General features: G+C 46.5%; 1 protein-coding gene across 1 annotated transcript in view; it reads right to left on the bottom strand.

Annotated features, from left to right (window-relative positions):
* ZMAT4 (zinc finger matrin-type 4) overlaps nt 1-19,411 on the bottom strand; it is an 866,722-nt gene that overhangs the window by 18,576 nt on the left and 828,735 nt on the right. The window contains exon 7 of the mRNA XM_082267441.1: nt 17,956-18,086. Coding sequence (XP_082123567.1) covers nt 17,956-18,086 — 131 coding nt within the window. The remainder of the gene's footprint in view (nt 1-17,955; nt 18,087-19,411) is intronic.

The following is a 19,411-nucleotide window of genomic DNA, read 5'->3' as shown; positions in this document are numbered from 1 at the left end:
CGGGTAGGCTCCGCCTCCTCTCCTACCTCATTGGACCCCACTCCCATAAATCTTTGCTCCCTTTCAGCATCAGTGTTCTGTAACTAGCCTACTCAGGAATTGGGAGGGGACTCCTGCTGCCATGGAGTCCATCAGGAAAGGAAAATTACGGTAAGTATTTGATATCAATTTTCTGTTTTCCTGACAGACTCCATGGCAGCATACGTTCGGCAAATAACTCGCTATACACTCCCGGGTGGGAAGATGCTGAACAAAGAAAACTTTAATTGGCACTGTCAACTGACAAAACTTGAACGCCAAAGTTAACTGAAGATAAGGCAGCAGGTTCAACACAGTAATGTGTAAGGAAGGTATTAACAGATGACCAAGCGGCTGCTTTGCAGATCACATCAGGCGCAATGTGTTTAGACCCTGCCCAGGATGTAGCAATGCTTCTGGTAGAATGAGCCGTAATAGCCTCTGGAGGAGCCAAGCCTTTTGGTCTATATGCCCATTGTATAGCCTGGACAATCCATGCAGCCACCGCTCTTGAAGAAGCACGCATTCCTTTCTTATTCCCATGGAGAAGAACAAACAGAAAATCCGATTGACGGAAGGAGGATGTGGCTTCTAAGTATTGACTCAGAGTGTCACCCACATCTAAAGGATGGACTAAGGATTCTTCATTTGTTCTGAAGGTGGGCAGAACTATCTCAGAATTTTCGTGGAAGACAGATGTTACTTTAGGGTTTGACCCCAGCATAGGGATTAGGACTACTCTGTCCTGAAAGAAGGTCAGAAAAGGCTCTTTTCAGCCCAAATTGTGTATCTCCGAGACCCTCTTAGCAGAGGTGATAGCCACCAGAAATACCGTCTTCAACATAAGCTCCCTGATGGACATGGAAGCAACCTCTTTTGAAGCAAAGAAGTCCAGGACCAACGGAAGATCCCATTTCTGGAATCTAGGTTTTCTCTGAGGCCTGAGCCTGACTGCGCCCTTAAAAAACTGTTGGATCAGTTGATGTCTTGCCCACTGAATTCCGGTGAAAGCTGAGATGGCAGAGACTTGCACCCGGAGAGAACTAACCGAGAGGGACAGATCTAAACCAGACTGCAGGAAACTCAAGATTTGTTGAATGGTAGGCGCACCTGCCGGACCCAAACCCATGGCTTGATGACTCAAAAACCTTGCCCAGATCCTCTCATACACTCTGTTGGTGCTAGCCCTTCTTGAGCTCATAAGAGTGGGAATCACTTCTTCTGGACATCCGAGGGCCTCCAGCCTCTCCCTCTCAAGAACCAGACCTTGAGGTGTAGACGCGCAGGGCATGGATGCAGAGTAGGCCCCTGCGACAGAAGGTCTGGCCTGAGAGGCAGAGGGATCGGATCCCTGAAGCTGAGAAGGGACAGCAGAGGAAACCAAGGCCTGTTGGGCCAGAAGGGAATTATCGCTATGACCTCTACTTCCTCCATCTTCAGTCTCCGAAGGAATTGGAGTACTATAGGCACCGGTGGAAAGGCATAGGCAACCTGGAAGTTCCATCTGTCCGTGAGGGCATTCACTCCGAAGGCTCGAGGATCCCTGAACCTCGTATAATACTTCCGAAGTTTTTTGTTGTGTGGACTCGCAAAGAGATCCACCTCTGGTGAGACTCCCAGAGACAGAACCCAATTGAACACCTCCTGATGGAGGGACCACTCGTTGTTGTCCAATTGAAATCTGGACAGGAAGTCTGCTTCCGTATTCAACACCCCCGGGACAAAGACCACTGAGAGGTTGGCCAGGTGTTGCTGGGTCCACGACATAATTGGATCTGTTTCCTGGAGTAGAGACATGCTGCGGGTTCCACCTTGCCTCTTGACGTATGCCACTGCCGTGGTGTTGTCCATCCTGAGTAACACTGAGGCCCCTTGAGTCAGATGGTGAAAAGCCTGGAGGGCTTTGAAGGCTGCTCGTAGCTCCAGGATGTTGGACACCACTCCGTGACTGGAGAAATTCCACCTGCCTTGTGCCACTTCTGACCGGCGGTGAGCTCCCCAGCCGGTACTGCTGGCGTCGGAGGTTATTGTCACCCAGGAAATTGGAGCAATTGAGTGGCAGTTACATAGTTACATAGTTACATAGTTACATAGTTAGTGAGGCTGAAAAAAGACACAAGTCCATCCAGTTCAACCTATGATGTGTGTGTGTGTTTGCTTTTAACCGTACATTGTATACCCCTTTATGTTGTGGTCTTTAAGGTGTCCATCCAATAGTTTTTTGAAACTATCAAGGCTCCCCGCTGATACGACTGCTTGCGGAAGAGAATTCCACATCCTTACCGCTCTTACAGTGAAGAACCCCTTACGCACTTTAAGGTTAAACCGCCTTTCCTCAAGTTTTAGTGAGTGGCCACGTGTCTTATTGTATTCCCTTACTCTGAATAGTTTGTTCCTTATGCTAGGGTCGCCAGTACAGTATTTGTACATTGATATCATATCCCCCCTCAATCGTCTCTTCTCCAGAGAGAATAAGTTCAGTGCTTGTAGTCTTTCCTCATAGCTGATGTCCTCCATTCCCCTAATTATTTTTGTTGCCCTTCTCTGGACTTTCTCCAGTTCCAGCACATCCTTCCTGACGACCGGTGCCCAGAACTGGACAGCATACTCCAGATGTGGCCGGACCAGAGTTTTGTAGAGTGGAAGAATAATCTCTTTATTTCTGGAGTGAATCCCCTTTTTTATACAACCCAGTATTCTGTTGGCTTTGCTTGCAGCGGCTTGGCATTGCATGCCACTTCCAAGCCTGTTGTCTACCAGTACCCCCAGGTCCCTTTCCATCCTAGACTCACCCAGAGGTTCCCCCCCTAGTGAGTAGCTTGCTTTCTGGTTTCTGGCCCCCAAGTGCATTACTTTACATTTTTCTACATTAAATCTCATCTGCCATGTAGTTGCCCACCCCGTTATTTTGTTCAGGTCTGCTTGCAAGATTTCCACATCCTGCATAGAAGATATTGGCATGCCTAATTTAGTATCATCTGCAAATACTGAGATTGTACTAGATATCCCCTCCTCTAGATCATTTATGAATAAATTAAACAGGATTGGTCCCAGGACAGAACCCTGGGGGACCCCACTTTCCACACCCGCCCAATCAGAGTACTCCCCATTAATCACCACCCTCTGGACTCTCCCCTGGAGCCAGTTCTCTATCCAGGTACTCACCTTATGATCCATACCTACCTTCCTTAGTTTGTACAGTAAGCGTTTGTGGGGAACGGTGTCAAAGGCCTTTGCAAAGTCCAGATACACCACATCCACAGGCTTACCTTTATCTAGGTGGCTGCTCACTTCATCGTAGAAGGTTAATAGATTGGTTTGGCATGAACGATTTTTCATGAATCCATGCTGATTACTACTTATAATACCGTTTTCATTACTAAAGTCTTGTATGTGGTCCCTTATCATCCCCTCCAAAATTTTGCAGACTACTGATGTTAGGCTGACCGGCCTATAGTTACCCGGGATATATCTCGGCCCCTTTTTAAATATTGGTACCACGTTGGCTTTTTTCCAATCAACTGGCACCATACCTGTCTGTAAACTATCCTTAAAGATCAAGAATAATGGTCTGGCAATCACCTGGCTGAGCTCATTAAGAACCCTTGGGTGCAAGCCATCCGGTCCCGGGGATTTATTTATGTTAAGTTTCTCTAGTTTAGCTCTAAGTCTATCCTCTGTTAGCCATGGCGGCACTTCCTGAGGTGTATTATTTAGTTCGGCCTTACAAGCTGGGTTAGTGTAGCCCCCCGATTCCTTTGTGAAGACTGAAGAAAAGAAATTATTTAACACTTCCGCCTTTTCTCTGTCCTCAGTGGCCATTTTTCCTTTATCATCTTTTATGGGGCCAATGTGTTCTGGCCTCGCTTTCTTACTGTTTATATACTTAAAGAACTTCTTGGGGTTCTTTTTACTCTCCTCCGCTATATGTCTCTCGTGTTCTATTTTAGCCGCCCTGATTTCATCTTTACATTTCTTATTACACTCTTTGTAGTGCTTAAATGCTGCCAATGACCCCTCAGTCTTGTATTTTTTGAAGGCCTTTTCTTTAGCTCTAATATACATTTTTATGTTGGAGTTTAGCCACCCAGGGTTTAGTTTTGCTCTTTTAAATTTATTTCCCTGTGGAATGCACTGGCCCACCCCCTTGTTAAGTATGCTCTTGAAGCACTCCCATTTTTCCTCCGTGTTCTTTGTTCCCAGGGTTCTATCCCATTTGATATTTTCTAGCAGCGAGCGCAGTTTAGGGAAATTGGCTCTTTTGAAATTCAGCGTCTTAATATTACCCTTGTGTTTCCTATTACTGTAATTAATACTGAAACCAATTGACCTATGGTCACTGTTCCCTAAGTTGTCCCGTATTTCTATATCCGTGAGAAGGTCTGTATTGTTGGTAATCAGTAGGTCAAGTACCGCATTGTTTCTTGTCGGTGCATTCACCATCTGACCCATGAAATTGTCCTGCAAAACATTTAGGAACTGTCGAGCCTTGGCTGAATGCGCGGTTCCTTCTGCCCAGTCTATATATGGATAATTAAAGTCCCCCATTATAATGACATTTCCCATCCTTGCTGCCAATCCTATCTGTAACATGAGGTCCACCTCACCCTCCTCCCTCTGGTTTGGGGGCCTATAGCATACGCCCAATATTACCTTCCCCACCGTGCCTTCCCTTTGAAGCTCTACCCATAGGGATTCTGCTTCGTCCATAGCTCCATTATTAATATCATCCCTCATATTTACCTGTATACTGTTCTTAATATACAAACATACCCCTCCCCCTTTTTTACCCTCTCTATCTCTGCGATAAAGGGAATACCCCTGAATGGTCGCCATCCAGTCATGAGAGCTGTCAAACCAAGTCTCAGTTATCCCCACAAAATCTAAGTCCTCCTCAAACATCAGCAGCTCCAGCTCTCCCATCTTGTTGGCCAGGCTTCTGGCATTGGTATATAAGCCTCGTAATTTTGATGTTTTTAGGCTGCTCTCTTGATTTTTCCCCGTACCCACCCTGGGTATAGGAGCTCCGAACACCCTACCGCTAATGCCCCCATTTCTGCCCTCTGAAACTTGCTTTCCACTGGCTAATTCTACATCTGTACCCTCCCCCCCATTCCCTAGTTTAAAAGCCCCTCTAACTTTTTGGCCATCCTCGCACCCAGTACGGCTGCACCCACCCCATTTAGGTGCAATCCGTCCCTACCAAAGAGCCGGTGACCGACTGAGAAGACGGCCCAGTTCTCCAGGAACCCGAAACCCTCCTTACTACACCAGCTCCTCAGCCACTCGTTAACTTCCCTAATCTCCCGCTGCCTCTCTGGTGTGGCTCGAGGTACAGGTAGTATTTCGGAAAATACTACCTTGGAGGTCCTAGTCCTCAACTTAGCGCCTAAGTCCCTGAAATCGTTTAGGACTCTCCGTCTTCCTCTGCCTATGTCATTGGTACCCACGTGTACCATGACAGCTGGGTCTTCCCCAGCCCCACCCAATAATCTGTTCACCCGATCCGCGATGTGCCGAACCCGAGCGCCCGGCAAACAACAGACTGTTCGGCGCACACGGTCTTTGTCAGATTCCTGATGTTGGTTAGATTCGCACGGCGTAACCACCAAGGAAGACACCCTTTCTTGAATGGTGTTAGAGAAATAATCTGTGACAGGTTCTCTGTCGTCCACTGGTGGAGAAACCCCTTCTGAAAGGGTCTCAGCCTCCACAGAGCCCACTTCACCATGGGCGAGGTAGCCACTAGAGTCCCTACCACCTTTAGACACTGACGAGCAGTGAGATGGGAGGCAGCGAGAGCGAGAGCCACTCTGCTCTGGACTACTGGAATTTTCTCTTCTGGTAGAGATATGGTGCGATTCACCGTGTTGAACAGTGCTCCGAGAAATACCAGGGACTGCGTGGGCACCAGGTGGCTCTTCTCCAAATTGAGAATCCACCCGAACTCCCGAAGAGTAAGGATCACCTGCTCCAGATGTATCAGTAACTGGGCCCTGTCCTGGGACAGAAGAAGGAGATCGTCCAGGTAATGATGTAATCTGATACCTCTGGTTCTGATGAGAGCCACGATTGCCAACAACGTCTTGGAGAAGGTGCGAGGCGAAGTCGAGAGCCCAAAGGGAAGACATGTAAATTGCATGTGGACATGATTGACAGCAAACCGGAGGAATTGATGATACTCTTTTGCCACAGGAACGTGGAAGTACGCATCTTTTAGGTCTATTGATGCCAACCAATCTCCTGGGAGAACCGAATGCTGTATTGTAATTAGGGACTCCATCTTGAATCTCTCTCGACGGATAGATCTGTTGAGATAAGTGAGATCTATTACCGGGCGCCATGTGCCGTTCTTTTTCTGGACGAGGAAGAGAGGTGAATATACTCCCTGACCCCTTTCCTCTTCGGGAACTAGTACTACAGCTCGTTGATCCAGTAGGGTATCCACATAACTGAGAAGAACCTTCTTCTTTTCTGCTGTAGGAGGAAGGGAAGTTGCAATGAACCTGGGCTTGGGAACGTTGTTGAACGCCCAAGAGTGCCCTCGGGACACAACATTTAGAACCCAGGGATCCTGGATCGAGGCCGCCCAGACGTCCCGAAATTGGAGCAACCTGGCCCCTACCGGAACAGACTGGACGGGTCCAACCTCAAAAGGATTTGGTGGCCTCCTGGACACCTGACGAAGGGCCCTTGGGACCTTTCTGAAAGGAGGACTGTCTTGACTTTCAGCTTCTCCCGTAGGATTTCCCTGGTCTGTAGCTGCGCGCTTCCCTAAAACGATTAGTGTTTTGTCTCCTTGGGAAAGAGCGCTTCTGAGCGCTTGGGCGTTTGTCCTGAGGAAGGAACCCAGATTTTCCGCCCGTGGCCCGGGTTATGGCTGCATCTAGTTTATTCCCAAAGAGGGAAGAACCCTCAAAGTGAATCCTACACCAAGCCTGTTTAGAGGCAGCATCGGCAACCCAAGGCCGAAGCCAAAGGGCACGTTTGGCCGTAACGGAGGCCAGCATAACCCGGGCCAAGAGGCGGATGGTGTCCAAGGAAGCCTCCCCCAAGAAGCCCGCAACCATCTTCAGCTCCTGGATAAGAGAACTTTGGAGCACTTCCTCCGAAACTCCTCCAAGAGTATCTTTGAGGGCATTAACCCAAACCTCCATGGCCTTGGAAATTGTAGCCAAAGCCATTGCTGGCTTACAGGCCATGCCGGCTGATAGGTATGCTCGCTTAAGATCAGCGTCAATCCTCCGATCCAAATATTTCTTCTGCTTAGGAGAAGAGACAGCAGGATCCTCCCAATCAAGGGCCTCTCTCACCGCTTTAACTAACGGAGACACGAGGGCAAACTCAAATCCAGTACCGGAGTCATCCGAATCAGAATCGGACTCTGACGGGAGAATAGATGGATGGCTGGGTTGGGAAGACTCAAACGGATCCTGAAACGACAAATCTCAGGAGAGCGTGACGGACCCGCAGAAGTGCTTGGCTTATGCAACTCAGCAAGAGAGTCCTTTAAAACTCTAAGCACCACCTCCTCAATATGTTGGTCCGTTTTTTCCCTTTCACCTGTAGCTTGGGTATAACAGGGTTTGCACAAGGAGGAACCATCTGGTATTAGGGTACAGCAACCCCAGCATTTTTTCCCCTGCGGGCGTTCTGAGCTGCCATGGTGCGAGGAAGACTGGCCCTCACGTCCCCTGCTATGGGAGGAGCTGCGCTTAGATTTAGATGAGGAGCGCCGGTGCTGCGTATTTGAATGACTGTCTTCGCTGCGTGTGCGGGGCTGTTGATCAGACCTAAGAGAGCTGAGACAGACATATACAGCAAGCCATAAGAAAGATGAAAGAAACACAGGGCTTTAAAACTGTCAAAACCAGCACATACCTAGAAAGAGCAGGCTGGCCACTAGGGGGCGGCGATGAGTCCATAGCTCGATTAATCTCAATGGTGCACTAGGTAGGGATAAGTATCCTAATAGGAATAGGACATAACCATCAGTCCCATTACCCAAAAAACAAGACCCCCAGGAGAAGGAATCTTCTTACCTTAACCACAGGACCGGAGTCTGGGGGAGGCTACCGATATGCCGACCTTCCCACCAGCTCCGGTCTAATCTTAGGTTTAAATAGACCGCCGGACCGCGACGCGCCGTATTGCGCAACCGCGCGTGACGTCAGACCGCACTACTGCGCATGCGCGAAAATTCCAATACTCGGCGCGTACTGCGCATGCTCAGATGCGCCGGGCACCCGGAAGTAGCGGAAAAGACCGTGGCGGCGGCCATGAAGCAACACAAGTAAGTACTAAGCCGCAAAAACTAGCAACCTTTTGAGCAATAACCGATAAAAAACACCCTAGACACGAGCAGAGATAAAAAAGGCACTATACAAGAAAGATACGTATGAAAATGAGGAAAAAGAAATGGTCCCATATAAGGGCTTACCACCCTCCGATAGCATAACCGAGTCCAGGAGACGCAACACCGGCTTGTGCCTTCAGGCAATAAAGGGCCACCCGCAGCAGCAGGGCTCTCTCGGCCAAACCACATAGCTCCAGCTAAGGGTCTCTTCCATTGCCCCCTCCATACCCCGCTAAGAGCCAGGGTTTATCGGAGACTCCAAAACTCAGTCTGCCACCGATATACAGGACCAGATAGTAGGAACATCAGACATATGTATGAGGAGGACGAAAAAGGAACATTGATGTTGAAAGGGAGCAAAGATTTATGGGAGTGGGGTCCTATGAGGTAGGAGAGGAGGCGGAGCCTACCCGAACGTATGCTGCCATGGAGTCTGTCAGGAAAACAATATTTTTCAAATTTTTTTTATATGAAATTCCCCCCCCCCCAAAAATGTAAAAATCAAAATTTTTTAACATTTTAGGCCAATTTGTTTTCTGCTACATATTTTTGGTAAAAAAAAAAAAAAATCGCAATAAGCGTATTTTGATTGGTTTGCGCAAAGTTATTGCGTTTACTAACTAAGGGAAAGATTTATGTCATTTTTATTGTTTTTTTTTTTTTTTAACGAGTAATGGCGGCGATCTGCCATTTTTTTGTGGGACTGCGACATTGCGACGGACAGATCGGACCCTTGACTGACATTTTTGACACTTTTGGGGGTACCAGTGACATTACTACAGTAATCAGTGCTATACATATGCACTGTTACTGTAAAAATGACACTGGCAGGGAAGGGGTTAACTTTATTGGTGATGCAGGGGTTAAGTGTGTCCCTAGGGGCGTGCTTCTAACTGTAAAGGGGTGTGGCTTTTGATGTAACCACAGAGAAATACGATCCTACATAGCAGGATCCTATGATCTCTGCAGTTACACCAGGGAGAATGACAGGCGGCTTTGTTTACATCAGCCGTCTGCCTTTCTCCCTCTCCACCGGGAGATCGCGAGTGACCGGCGGACATCAGGCCCGCCGGTCACACACGCGGGGATGCAGGGGAACGAGCGGGGGCGGGAGCGCGCCTCCGGCGGCACGCGCTCGCCCCCTACAGGCTCCTGGGCTAGCGACGTCACTTTGCCCAGGAGGGGCTGACTGCCGCAGTAAATATACTGTGGGCGGTCGGCAAGTGGTTAACTATGGGGAAATCTCATACAATACTTAGTACTGACACAATGATGAATGAAAACCTTTATTAGGTGATTCGATCAGAAGCCATTCTATATCCTGCTGGGCAAAAATATATTGGAAATTTCAGATGAAACCATTAATAAAACATATTTGTTATAAATTACCAAGGAATAGATTTTTTTGTATCTGGCATCTAGCAAAATTTCTGTATCTGATCTAGCAAACCGCTCCTAACCATGCTACATAAATGAATATTCATTTCTCCGGGCTGACTCCAAAGTAATCGGTTCATTTAGAAGAGGGCGGAATGGAGAAGGTGATCAATTTTCTGGATGTGTGTCAAAGGCTTGATGATAGGAATGCTTGATGTGTTTTAGACAGTCATAATAAATCTGATTTAATCAAGATGATGAAACCTGAACAGTTCTGATGCATTAAGGCTCGGTTCACATATATGCGATGCGGGAAGGCTGCGAATTCGCAGCCTTTTCCCGCATCGCACACGCACCCCCGGCAGTTCACACTGCCATATGCGATACGCTGGGGGTGTCAATGTAATCTTAACGACACCCCCAGTTTGATCGCATATCGCAGTGTGATCGTGCAGTTCGCACAGGATCGGATCGCACAAGTGTGAACCGCTGTGCGATCCGATCCTGATGCGGCAGCAAAAATGCCTCCTGTGCGTGTTTGCTGCGGGTGCGATGCGAATTTAGCCATACAAACTGTATGGCTAAACTCGCACCGCACAGCTGATCGCATGTAATGTCGGAGCAGTGCGCTCCGACATTACATGCGAACCTCGCACACGCAGAAGTGTGAACCGGGGCTTAATCAGTGATCTTCCCATTCTCCTACACCTATACTCAGGGCTTTTTTTCAGCGGGAACGTGGGGGAGCGCAGTTCCGGCACCTCCAGCACTGAATGTATGTAATGGCAAGGGGTGTAGGGTGTGCTGGAGGGTCTATTAATGCTGGCTGCTGGGGGATCTGTTGTCACTGGTGGGGACTTATTTTTGTGTAAGGGTCTAATTTTGCTGGTGGGGGATCTATTATTGCTGGGGGGGGGGTCTTATGGTGCTAGTAGGGATCTACTGTTGAGGTAGAGGTATATTGTTACTGGCTGCTTTGAGATCTGTTGTTGCTGCTAGGATATCTGTTAATGCTAGCTGCCTGGAGATCTGTTGTTGCTGCTAGGAGATCTATTGATGCTAGCTGCTTGGAGATCTGTTGTTTCTGCTGGAGGGTCTATTGATGCTAGCTGCTTGGAGATCTGTTGTTGCTGCTAGGAGATCTATGATGCTAGCTGCTTGAAGATCTGTTGTTGCTGCTAGGGGATCTATGATGCTAGCTGCTTGGAGATCTGTTGTTGCTGCTAGGAGATCTATGATGCTAGCTGCTTGAAGATCTGTTGTTGCTGCTAGGGGATCTATGATGCTAGTTGCTTGGAGATCTGTTGTTGCTGCTAGGGGATCTATTGATGCTAGCTGCTTGGAGATCTGTTGTTTCTGCTGGAAGGTCTATTGATGCTAGCTGCTTGGAGATCTGTTGTTGCTGCTAGGAGATCTATGATGCTCGCTGCTTGAAGATCTGTTGTTGCTGCTAGGGGATCTATGATGCTAGTTGATTGGAGATCTGTTGTTGCTGCTAGGGGATCTATTGATGCTAGCTGCTTGGAGATCTGTTGTTTCTGCTGGAAGGTCTATTGATGCTAGCTGCTTGGAGATCTGTTGTTGCTGCTAGGAGATCTATTGATGCTAGCTGCTTGGAGATCTGTTGTTGCTGCTAGGATATCTGTTGATGCTAGCTGCTTGGAGATCTGTTGTTTCTGCTGGAGGGTCTATTGATGCTAGCTGCTTGGAGATCTGTTGTTGCTGCTAGGATATCTATTGATGCAAGCTGCTTGGAGATCTGTTGTTGCTGCTAGGGGATCTATTGATGCTAGCTGTTTGGAGATCTGTTGTTGCTGCTAGGATATCTATTGATGCTAGCTGCTTGGAGATCTGTTGTTGCTGCTGGAGGGTCTATTGATGCTAGCTGCTTTGAGATCTGTTTTAGCTGCTGGGGTCGATCTTTTGTTTCTTGGGGTGGTTTTTTGCTGTGGGTGATCCATTGTTGCTGTGTGGGGGGTCTATTGTTGTGTGGGGGAACTACTGTTGCTGGGGTAGGGTCTATTGTTGCTGTGGTTGGTTTATTGTAGCTGGGGTGAGGTCCATTGTGGTTGGGGGGGTCTAATATTGTATGAGGGATCTATTGTTGCTGGAGTGGGGTCTGCTTTTGCTGGGGGATCTATTTTACTGCTTTTCTTGTTATTAGACCAGGATAAATTCCATACAAATTATTTAGCACCACAAAATGATATTTGGGATGGTACTGAAAGGGGAGCAGGGGGGGAATCAAGGGACGGCGCTCAGAGGTGGGTAAGGGGGCAGACACATGGGGGGAGGGGCTCAGAAGGGGAGAGTTCCTGCACCTATTCTCTGAGAAAAAAAGCCCTGCCAATACTTATAGATCTTTGTGGCCAGTTTTTCGTACATACAACATATTAGAGTAAATTTCTAAGGTTCCCCTATTCCAGGCTCCCTTCCAACTGATTGCAATACAAAAAAAAGCCCTTATCCAAATGCCTTGTTTACTTGCCATAATCCACAGTCATGTGACACTCCAGAGTTAAGTTTCAGCTTGCATGACACTGACACTTCCTACTGGCTGCCCAGTTGGAGTCAGCTCAAAATCCAGAGGAGTCTGGGAGAAGACGGCTAGCGGCCAACCCAGGCTTATCTGCTGCATTGGATTACTGGTCCCCTGAACCCAGAAATGGTGGCAATATAGGGACCCGAACGGTGGACTTAGAAGAGTATATCTTGCTTCGTATTTCAGGAAAAAAAGTTGTAGAATAGGTCCGAGGGGGTTGGAGGGGAAAGTTAATATTTGCCCAGAGATGAGCTTTACCTATACAGATACCCTAAAAACATTAAACCCATTCCACTGCCCAACACATATGTGCAACAAAAAAAGGACAAAGGGGTAGGCTTTACCGCCTACAGGCTGTATATACACTATATTGTCAAAAGTATTGGCAATCCCCACACTGTTCCCACAAAGTTGGGAGCATGAAATTGTCCAAAATGTCTTGGTATGCGAGTATATAAGAGTTCCCCTCAGTGGAAACAAGGGGCCAAGCCCACACCATATACCCCATTCCACCAAATGCTTTGGACCAGTACATAAAGCAGAGTCCATAAAGACATGGATGAGCGAGTTTGGGATGGAGGAACTTGACTGGCCTGCACAGAGTCCTGACCTCATCCCGATAGAACACCTTTGGGATGAGTTAGAGAAGAGATTGTGAGCCAAGCCTTCTCATCCTAAATCAGTGCCTGACCTCACAAATGAGCTTCTGGACGAATGGTCAAACACTCCCATAAACACACACCTTGTGGACAGCCTTCCCAGAAGAGTTGAAGCTGTTATAGTTGCAAAGGGTGGGCCAACTCAATATTGAACCCTACAGACTAAGACTGGGATGCCATTAAAGTTCATGTATGTGTAAAGGCCGGAGTCCCAATACTTTTGACGATATAGCGTATGCATCACTGAACAGCAGATGTTTATGTGTGGAGAGCGTGCTCCCAGAACCTGATGAAGACAGCTCTTGGTTCAGGCCAAACATCAGTAGCCGGAAGGACCAGCTTCCAATCTCATGTGACCACTGTGACAGTTCTTTCCCACTCCATGGGCTTTCCGAACTGTTTAAAGGGAAGCCGGGGCAGGCAGAAAGGGATTAAATGTCTCACAGCCCCCAACACGAATACAGTAATTGTGCAAAATATTTACACACATGTAACCAGGGGCTCATTCTCCTGGACCCATTTCCCAAAGTTTGAGATAAAGTCCACCAGCCACTGGCAGTGTACATGAAAATACGTATGTTTAAATAGCAATTTCTATTGAAATTACGATCAAGGACCGATACAAGGAAACTATAAGGTTCTGGATCAATTTAATAAACTGTTGTTTTATATCTTTTTACTTATATGTATAATTTTTTTTTTTTTAACAAATAAATATTACACAACAAAGGATTTCCAGAGCACTATGGGTAATCTAAACAGCATAGCAGTAGTTGCCTGGTTTTGGTTTGAGGGCCTACACTGGTATACACCTCGAAGGAAGCCATCTGGCAAGGGACAAGTCCATGGTGTGTGTGTGGAACTTTCAGGCTGAGCTAGTAAAATCTTGAAAGAACAATTTCTTTTGCAACAGATGGTATTGGTAAGGTGACCAAGGAAAACCTATTGAAAGCAGTCTAAGGCTCCTTTCACACGGTCCGCCTCCGTCGGCGGACTCCGTGCTGCTCAGCAGGGGATCGATCCGCCAATCCCCGCTGAGCAGGCGGATGACAGCTCCGTCTCCGCTCTGTGTGCGGACACGGAGGTGTCAGATCCCCGCTGTTCTCTATGGGGGAATCGGACATGTCTTCGCTGACATCCGCTGCCCCATAGGGATGCATGGAGGATCCGATCAGGTCCGCCTAAAAAACTGACAGGCGGATCTGATCGGATCGTTCGCGTGAAAGGGGCCTAAAGCTTCATCTGCTGATGGCTGGATAGAAAATTATAAATACTCAAATTTATTATTTTCTCTGTACCTGACCTAAAAAAGTACAAATATTTAAATTTTTTTTTTTAGTCCTTCCCATAATAAGGAAAATAAATATCAGAAATACACATGAAAGTATGGAGAAGTTAAGAACCTGGCTTTTCAGCTAAACTATCGCTTATCCCTGGCTTCTCAAGATTCTAGGACAATATCCCCCAGGACAATATCCCCCAGGACAATATCCCCTGGACATTATCCCCCCAGACAATATCCCCCTGGACAACATCCCCCCCCCGGACAATATCCCCCCGGACAATATCCTCCCTGGACAATATCCCCCCTCTAACCCTAACCATATGTCCAGGGGGATGCTTTCTGGGGGGATATTGTCCCGGGGGATATTGCCCGGGAGATGTTGTCCCGGGGGGATATTATCCGGGGGATGTTGTCCAGGGGGGATTATGTCCAGGGGATGTTTTCCGGGGGGGGGGGATATTGTCCCGGGGGATATTGCCCGGGAGATGTTGTCCCGGGGGGATATTATTACTCGGGGGAATGTTGTCCAGGGGGGATTATGTCCAGGGGGATGTTTTCCGGGGGGATATTGTGCGGGGGGGATATTGTCCTGATACCCTTCTGAATGGGGTTTATTTACTAAAACTTGAGAGTGCAAAATCTGGGGCAGATGTGCATGGTAGCCAATCAGCTTCTAACTTCAGCTTGTTCAATTAGGATTTGACAAAAAAAAGACCTGGAAGCTGATTGGTTGCTATGCAGAGCTGCACCAGATTTTACACCCTCCAGTTTTAGTCAATCAACCCCCAATGTCTTTGTTTTTCCCTGTAGCTCAAGTGTTCTCCACAGAAATATACAGGGTACTGACTTGGGCTAGAAACAACAGCAGGTTGGCTGGAAAGCAAGGCTTAGCCTGCTACAACTGAGCAGGGAGTGGCAGATAGACTCTACAGTGTGCCCAATACAGCATTGCAATTGCAGTGGTGGATCAAACCATGATTCACTCCAATTAAAATTAAGAACTGCAGAAGTTCTTAAGAAGTTCCTTTTTCATCTGTTGAAGAGGCATGGTGGTATTTTCATAAAATCTGGCTACACTGCCAAAATTAATGAAGAGGATTCCTTGCATGACTGGCCAGTGTGTGGTGGATACTGCAAAGGAAAATGGAGCAATGAAGTCCTTTGTGGTGTTTGGCAAGAATACATAGGAAGGCTGTACCACAAATAATGAAAAAGTGGACATAACTTTATTGTTAACTTTCATAGGTCAGTCAAATTCCACATGTTAGAAGAGTAACTTTTCTTCTATTGTAACTCTTCTTCTTTTTCATTGCAGGTAAATAATGGATTCTGTTGGATTCCCGGGTTTCGGCACCAAAGATGTAAGGGAAATCACCTTTAGACCACAAGCTGATTACAAGGAAAGAATGCATTTTAATACTCTTATACAAGGAGACAGGTTATACTGGCACACTGCTGTTAGCTACTATAACCCGTCTGGTTTGCATACGTGTCTCCTTATCCTTATATACACTTTGGACAAAGTTAAGATTGAAACCCCCCCTTCCTTTGGACAGTGATTGACAGCCTTTAATATATCCTAAGGGGGGGGGGGGGGGGTTGAACAGTAGTCTATTGTATTCTAAAACATCTGGACAGGATATACAAACGTCATGCAATATAGTGTAATGTAAGGTCTTTAACAAAAAACATATGGCAGGATATGCAGTAGCCACTGTTTAAATTCTTAGCAGAATCTGCTGAAGAAATGCAGTTCCAGGAAACATTATATATATATTTAAGCATAAATGATTATAACACATATAATAATTATGAAACATTCATAATTTCTTTAACAGATCCCAAACAGGAGCAACGTGCCATCATTAGGTTCTTGATGAAGGAAGTGTCGGCTGTCCGACATACACAGAAGGTTACAGAATGTTTACGGAGATGACTCCATTGAAAAGAGTCACCAATGACAAGACATTGCTCTTCTCAATGGTGTCATCTCTGTAAACATTCTGTAGCCTTCTGTGGATGTCGGACAGCCTTCACCCCTCCTTCATCAAGAACTCAATGAAGGAACGTTGCTTCTCCTTGGAATCCATTCTTTACCTGCAATGAAAAGAAAGAAGAAGAAGAAAAGTCACTATAGAGGACGTTACTCTACCAGCATATGAAATTTGAACGATCTATGTAAGTTAACAAAGAATTAATGCCTATCTTTTTTTATGTTGGTACAGCCCTAATAGAATTGCCAGTGTACTTGCAAATGAAGTATAGATGAACCTTCATTAGTTCATAACATCATGAGCCACCAGTGCTGCAAGTTCACACAGGGCATCTTTGGCAAAGAGACATTTTGTAACTGGTCCATAGTATAGGACAATGTCTCTGCTCCTTCACTGTTGGGTCTGGCATTTTCTAAAACCATACAGTGTGTTTCTGTACATCCAAAATCACAATAATACAATGTGTATACAGGCAGAAATTTTGTAGCTGGTCCAAATTTTTGGTGCCAGTGAGTATCATGCACTATGGCCCAAGTGTAGTATAAATGAACCTTCATTAGTTCATAACTAGCAAGAGCCACCAATGCTGCAGGGCTTCTGTCAGGACCGAGATCTGAACTCAAAACCTCTGCTCCCTCCGACAGTAGCTGTTCTTGCTGAGCCAACTGAAATGCTGGACAGCGTCCTGTTAGAACTCTTAGATAATTTTTCCTCGTACCTTGTGAACCTTGAACTCCTTGCTCCTCCCACGAACTTCCTATGTAAGCCATGCCTTTGCACTTCCTGTTTACCAGATAATTGTGCTCCCTCCAGCCAATATCTTACTCTTTTGCATCTGCAGCTGTCCTTTTTGCCGCTATCATTTGTTACCAACCCTTGGCTTGTTTCCCAACTATTTTTATTTATTTATTTATTTATTTCAGGTACCTATATAGCGCTGTTAATTTACACAGCGCTTTACATATACATTACACATTCACATCTAAGGTCCCTAACTCACATTCATACATAGTAGGGCCAATTTTATACAGGATGCAATTAACCTACCAGCATGTCTTTGGAGTGTGGGAGGAAACCGGAGTGCCCGGGGGAAACCCATGCAGGCACAGGGAGAACATGCAAACTCCAGGCAGGTAGTGTCGTGGTTAGGATTTGAACCAGCGACCCTCTTGCTGCTAGGTGAAAGTGCTAACCACTACACCATTGTGCCGCCCCAATTATGTTTTTGCTTGATCACCTTCTGGTGGGGGCGATCCTGAGGGCCATAACCTAGTACTAACATGCAGCAAAACCTATCCACAGCATCAGGAGTTTGGGTTAACACCGGTTAGTGCTTAGAGCCTGCAACATCTGCCAGGGTAACCTGCTTGTATACCTAACCTGCTGGTCGGTGGGAGTCTCTCTACTGCGAAAGCTACTAGTATCTGAGCCTTACTCCTGATCTGTGACAGCTTCTTTTGCAAGGATACATTTTGTAACTGATGTATAGTATAGGACAATTTCCCCGCTTCCTCCCTGTGGGAACTGGCACTTTCTTTAACCCTAGTGTGCTTTTCTACATCTAGAGTCACAATAATACAATATGTATACTGGCAGGAGATCCTTGAAATCGGATGTTCTTATCGCAGTACTCATTTATTATAGTAATAGTCGCTGTAGTTAAATTACGACTGCATTTCTCAGCAAGAAGAAAAAGCCAGCACAACACAATGAATTCCATTTACCCTCTTTAACCAGCCGCTTCTGGATGTTGTTTCTGGTGTAGAAGTTGCTTCTTGGCTGCATTTGTGCGTCAGCTGAATCCTGGAGATTTCCTTGCCCATTTAACTTGCTTCCGTCTGAGTTATTGTTAGCACTAAAATGACAGAGAAAAAGAATATTGTTATTTCTGATGTAAAAACAGATTACATAATCTAGGAATAGAGTTCTGTAATAACAGCACAGAGAAATATCCGCTGTGTAATATTGGGATATATCATTCTGACTGGTGGGGTTTGAATTGTAAAGAAAGCCGCGAGTTCCTGGTAATTACATGTTTTTCAGTAGCAGTGTGTTCAAGTGAAAATGGTAATTCCATCTTATGTCAAACGAATCGATAACTAGACTTAAAGATATGTACACATTGCATGAGAATCACTGGCACTGAACATTGCGGAGCGCGGGACACGGAATGACATTCTTATTCTTGCATTAATGTGGCAGTATGCTTTATTGCCACTCTCACTTAGCTAATCTGTTCTCAATTTCCAGCTGAAATGTAAGATCACTCAACCGTAGAGCTTCATGAATACAAATTAATGTGTATTTTTAGAAAATAATTTGTTCACAAACAGCAGAATTTCATATCAGCGATCACCTGGGAATGAATATGCTGACATTGTGCTTTAAATTATACATATGGCAAAACCGACCCAATGTCTCGTTAGCAGAGTGCGGGCACGCTGACCATACAAGGAAAGCGAATCTCTTACATAATTTATGATGGAATCAAGGCCCATCGGGTAGGGAGGAATCAAGGGACCATCAGGTATGGTGGAATTAAGGGACCATCGGGTATGGTGGAATCAAGGGACCATCTTGTGTGGTGGAATCAAAGGACCATCTTGTGTGGTGGAATCGAAGGACCATCTTCTGTGGTGGAATCGAGGGGCCATCATGCAAGGTGGAATCAAAGGGCCGTCACACGTGGTGGAATCTAGGGGCCATCATGCGTGGTGGAATCGAAGGACCATCTTGTGTGGTTGAATCGAGGGGCCATCACGCATGGTGGAATCGAGTGGCCATCGCGCGTGGTGGAATCGAGGGACCATCTCATTGCATTCAAGTGGGCATCACGTGTGGTGGAACCGAGGGGCCACCACGTGTGGTGGAATCGAGGGGCCATCACGAGTGGTGGAATCGAAGGGCCGTCACACGTGGTGGAATCTAGGGGCCATCATGCGTGGTGGAATCGAATGACCATCTTGTGTGGGTGAATCGAGGGGCCATCACGCGTGGTGGAATCGAGGGGCCATCACGCATGGTGGAATCCAGGAACCATCTCATTGCATTCAAAAAACAAATGGTTTCAGCAGAAAACTTGAGATTAGATTTGGAAGGATTTGTCTAACTTGCTTTTGGTCTAACTTGGGGGGATCTTCAAACATTTTAGTACAAGGAACACATCATACTGTATATTTT

Source organism: Pelophylax lessonae, assembly GCF_965119305.1.
Source record: "Pelophylax lessonae genome assembly, chromosome: 9".
Classification (NCBI taxonomy): domain Eukaryota; kingdom Metazoa; phylum Chordata; class Amphibia; order Anura; family Ranidae; genus Pelophylax; species Pelophylax lessonae.
Note: the sequence above shows the minus strand (reverse complement) of the source record. Positions and strands in the feature narration are given on the sequence as shown.